The following is a 4741-nucleotide window of genomic DNA, read 5'->3' on the forward strand; positions in this document are numbered from 1 at the left end:
CTGATCAGAGTTATCATTCTAAGACACAAAACTGGTCACATCCATCCTTTATTTAAAATTCCTCTCCAGCTAACTGCTGGTGATAAAGTCCAAGCTTCCAGCCTGGCCCAAGGGATCCTTCTGTATGTGGCCCCTGCCCCCTGACCTGGCCCATGCCATGTGTCACTGCTCCTGGCTGTTCTCTAGCCCACTGCTTTGCTTCTGGTGGCTCTCTCCAGGTGATGTCACCCCTGGCCTGCCCTGAGCTCCCTCAGACTTGGCCACTTCTGTAGAGCTTTCCTGCCTTGTAATCTTCCTTCTCCCCAGCCAGATGTTCCTTCCCCCTCTTTCTTTGGGCTCCCACAACACCTATTCAGTTTTACTGTAGTAGAACTTGCTGTCTTGTGTGGAAACTGTGTGCTTGTCCATCTCTGTCACAGACTCAGGGCTCCCTGGAAGTGGGGACAGTGATCCTTATGTCTGATGCCCCAGTGCACAGTACAGAGTCTGACACGAAGTAGAATTCCAATACTCCAAGGCTGAGTAAAGGAAAACTTCTGGGGTCCCTGTCCCCCCTTTTGAGATATGAGGCCTTCTCCTTGTATTGCTCATCAACTTTCTGTTTCCCAGAGTCCTCTGCCCTCTTCTTAGACTTAACACTATCCTTTGATGATTACACATTCTAATGTTGCTCCCAAGGCTAAAAGTTCACAGGAGCTCCACCCAGACATCTATAATTACAACACCCCTTCTAAATAGTCCCTTTGGGGTAGGTGCCATGTGACCAAACCCAAGTCTTCCTAAGTTGGATCCACAGATGTGTGGCTCTGCAGCCACACAAGGGAATTAGAAGTTGACCAGAGGACCACAGGTCTGTCCTAAATCCATCCTATGATTTTAAAGATTGACCGTGACTCAATGGTGTATGCCTATGACAACGCAGACCTCAGCGTCAGTGAGAATGAATTGGATTTGGAGGGCCAAGCACATTAAGTCAAGCAGTTCACTGGCAGCTCCTCAGACCTCCTCTCACATTAGTCTGGCTCAGAGCTGATTCCCCAGCTTCAGCTTTTTGGGAGCACGTCCTACATTTACCTCTTTAATGTGTAGAAAGTCCTTAGCATCAAAGGAGATGGCCGTGCTTGGAACGGGCACATCCTCGTCCAGGGCCCCACAGTAGCTCACGTTTGTCTTCACAGCAAAGGCTACGGGTTTGGACTGGGGACAGACCATGGAGTAAGAGTGAGGGAGGGAGAAAGAGAGAAGAGCATTTTTTATATTGAAACTACAGTAAGATGCCTGACAGTGCCAGGTGGTAAGAAAAGTCACTTTCCAAAGGAAGATGTCAAACAAATTTTACATTCCCAGGCAATATTGAGACATCTGTGGAGACAACTCTGAGGATTATTCACTCCTATCAGCCCAACCATTTTTCATCTCCTGCAGTGTTTTCCAATATCCCAAACAAAACACTGTGCTCTCAAGCCCTCGGGAACGATGGGCAGAGAGGTAGAAAGTCTGCTTTGTTCTCTAGTCATAAAAATATGTTTCCTTTTGGTCTTGCTCTGTTGCCCAGGGTGGAGTACAGTGGCCTGATCACAGCTCACTGAAACCTCAAACTCCTGGGTTCAAGAGATCCTCCCACCTCAGCCTCTCGAGTTGCTGGTACTACAGGAACCTATCACTATGACCTGCTAACTTAAAAAAAATTTTTTTGTAGGGGATGGGGGCTCATTAAACATAAGCTCAGGCTCATGTTTATTTTAAATGATAATAGACACCCTCTTCACTTTGCAATTTAGGAAATGTGTACTGGGTCTTAAAAAACAAAAAAAGTAGGGAAGGGGTAAAATATCTATTTTTGAAATAGCCTCAGACCTGAAAACCTGTGGGAACCTAAGCAGAAGGCCTTGTCCTGCCAGGGAAGAGAAGGGCCCTTCAGGTCTATGCTGATGGGCTGAGCTCTTCACACATCATCTTCTCTCTAGAGAACAAAGCTGGTTTTGAGGCTGGGTGCAATGGCTCACACCTGTAATCCTAGCACTTTGGGAGGAGGAGGGAGGCGGACTGCTTGGGCTCAGACGTTGGAGACCAGTCTGAGCAAAAGCAAGAACCTGTCTTTCCTAAAAATAGAAAAACTAGCTGGCATTGTGTTGGGTGCCTATAGTCCCAGCTACTGGGGAGGCTAAGGCAAAAGAATCGCTTGACCCCAAAAGTTTGAGGTTGCTGTGAACTATGACACCACAGCACTCTACCCAGGGCAACAGAGAGAGACTCTGTCTCAAAAACAAAACAAAACAAAACAACACAAAAGCTGGTTTTGAAACTTGTTTTATACAAATTCCTCCCCAGCAAAGTGCTCTTGTGCTCATGCAGCCGTGTGAAGCCAAGCAAACCACCAACCTAAGTTAATGGTGCTGACACCCACATTTGGGTGACCATGATGGCCGCAAAACAGATTCTGAAAGAAAACCTTAAAACAAAAATTACTGGCTCGGCGCCTGTGTCTCAAGCAGCTAAGGCGCCAGCCACATACACCTAAAGGTGGTGGGTTCAAATCCCCAGCCCGGGCCTGCCAAACAACAATGATGGCTGCAACCAAAAAATGGCCAGGCGTTGTGGCGGGCGCCTATAGTCCTAGCTACTTGGGAGCCTGAGGCAGGAGACTCACTTGAGCCCAGGAGTTGGAGGTTGCTGTGAGCGTGATGCCATGGCACTCTGCCCAGGGGGACAGCTTGAGGCTCTGTCTCAAAAAAACAAAACAAAACAAAAATTACCCACAAAGTAGACCTGAGGTTTCCGAAATTCTGGGCTGCTTTGCTTTGTTACTGGCTTATTTCTGGGAACATGCCTGGAGGACCCAAGTTGGAATCTCCCTAGTGTCCCTTCACAGGCACTGCAAGGAAACCCCCTTCCACCTGCAGAGCACAGATGCTGCAGTGCTGAAGGAAACGAAGACCTGTCTTTACCCACATCATTCTCTTCTTACCTCTCATTTAAAGATTTTACGATAAAAATAGAAAAGAAGTGTGACCTAATCATCTGTGTCCTCATATTACTCTGAAATTTTAAAAAAAGAAAACTTAACAGAAAAGAGAAGGAAAACATTTTGGGGGGGCTTCCATTTTTCTTCTTCTAAGTTAGAAAGACCAAGACTCCCAAGGTAGGAGTCTGTCATGAAGGCCAAGGAAGAAAGGCTGGCCTTGAACCTTGTCTTCTATTTCGCTATTATGCATAAAATTTCATTTGATAAAAGGGGTCTGTGGTGAATAAAAAGTTGGAAGGATACAGAATGGGAAATCTCTAGTGACTCTCCTGGCTCTAACTTCCAATCGTGCAATTTGTTCCTTGCTGCTTCCTGTGGGTGCAGTGATTGCTATAAGGGCCTCTCCCCATGGAATAGCTCAATGGCTGGCAATGGCTTTTATTGCTGGTCTTTACTGCACTTATCAGAGTTGTTCAAAGTTCTGAACTTCACACTGAACTTGGGGTGAGATATTGAAAGTAAGAGAGAAGAGGAGAGAAACCAACAGGGAAGTCCACAGAACAATGCACACATGTGGCCTGCAATAGAGGCTAAGGGATAGCAGGTCACACTTATGACTCTAGCACTCTGGGAGGCTGAGGCTCAAAGACCAGCCTGGGCAACATAGCAAGATCCCATCTCTAAAAATAAAATTGCCTAGTGGTAAGCACTGGTAGTCCCAGCTACTTTGGAGGCCAAGGTGGAGGATTGCTTGAGCTCCGGAGTTTGAAGTTGCAGTGAGCTATGATGATGCCACTGCAATCCAGTATTGGGCAACAGATAAGACCCTGTCTCAGGAAAAAAAGCAATGCTTAGGTAATGGACAAGGAGGGTCCAGAACAGATGGGCTACTGGTACTGTAGGAGGCTCTCTGACCATGCTGGGCATAGAAGGCTTGATATCAACCACGCTGCTAAATTAGAAGATGACCAACCATCAAACCAGACACAAAAGGGTGAAGTGTCTCAGGAAATGCACCCCTGAAGATGTTATTAACCTCTCTTGGGGTAAATGGATCAGAGAACCTTTATATACATATAAAAAGAAAAAAGTCTTATCAAGGTAATCATAAAATGATTATTCCAGGAAAATATGAGGTGGAGGAGGGTAGCTGATAGCCACCAAATAACATGCCCCTTTTGAACTCAGGAGGAGGAAGAAAGTTACCTTTGCTCTCTCAAGCTGGATGGCTGCCTGCTGTTCTCTCTCCTGCCGAATCGCTTCCCGGTCCTCTTCCAAAGAGACATCGGAGTCGGACGGTCTGCTTGTGTAGGAATCCGCTGAGCCCTGCAAAGGAGAACACAGTTGTCTCAGTGAAGTTCTGTGTGAAACTGTCACATCTGCAACAGTATCCTGGGGGGAGTTCCCTTCGTTTGCATAGAATTTGATGCATACACTCTGTGCCTTATTGCAGATATAAATTTAGATGGCAGAATATAGTTACGCATCTGAGTTATTCAGAAAGTAGCAATGTTGTGAAGAAAAATATTTTGACTAGATTAAGTGTTAGGAAGTAAACTGCAATGAAAATTATGTGATATTCAGCCCTAATGCTCCTTGTTTTATGCTAGCTTTATATTAAGCCCATATTCCTTGGTGAAACTGAAGTTTTCTTCCATCCTCTCTTTTGTATATACATCTAAAGGAAAGAGACGCACAGCCTATTTCAAGAGATAAATCCTGCCTGCATCCTGAGCTTCAGGCCATCTATTTGTCTAAGATTTTTTTTTTTTTTTT

The 4741-nt window shown here is 45.6% G+C and overlaps 1 protein-coding gene across 7 annotated transcripts in view; it reads right to left on the reverse strand.

Annotated features, from left to right (window-relative positions):
- The window catches only part of CACNB4 (calcium voltage-gated channel auxiliary subunit beta 4), a 267434-nt gene that overhangs the window by 46295 nt on the left and 216398 nt on the right, over nt 1–4741 (reverse strand). For all 7 annotated transcript variants that reach the window (XM_003793024.2, XM_003793021.2, XM_003793022.2 and 4 more), the window contains 2 exons: nt 4172–4291; nt 1075–1197 (listed from right to left, as the gene is read on the reverse strand). In XM_003793024.2, the coding sequence (XP_003793072.1) occupies nt 1075–1197; nt 4172–4291 (243 nt within the window). The remainder of the gene's footprint in view (nt 1–1074; nt 1198–4171; nt 4292–4741) is intronic.

The sequence above is a fragment of the Otolemur garnettii genome, unplaced genomic scaffold (genome assembly GCF_000181295.1).
Source record: "Otolemur garnettii isolate 467f Iridium unplaced genomic scaffold, OtoGar3 scaffold00064, whole genome shotgun sequence".
In the NCBI taxonomy this organism is placed as follows: Eukaryota; Metazoa; Chordata; class Mammalia; order Primates; family Galagidae; genus Otolemur; species Otolemur garnettii.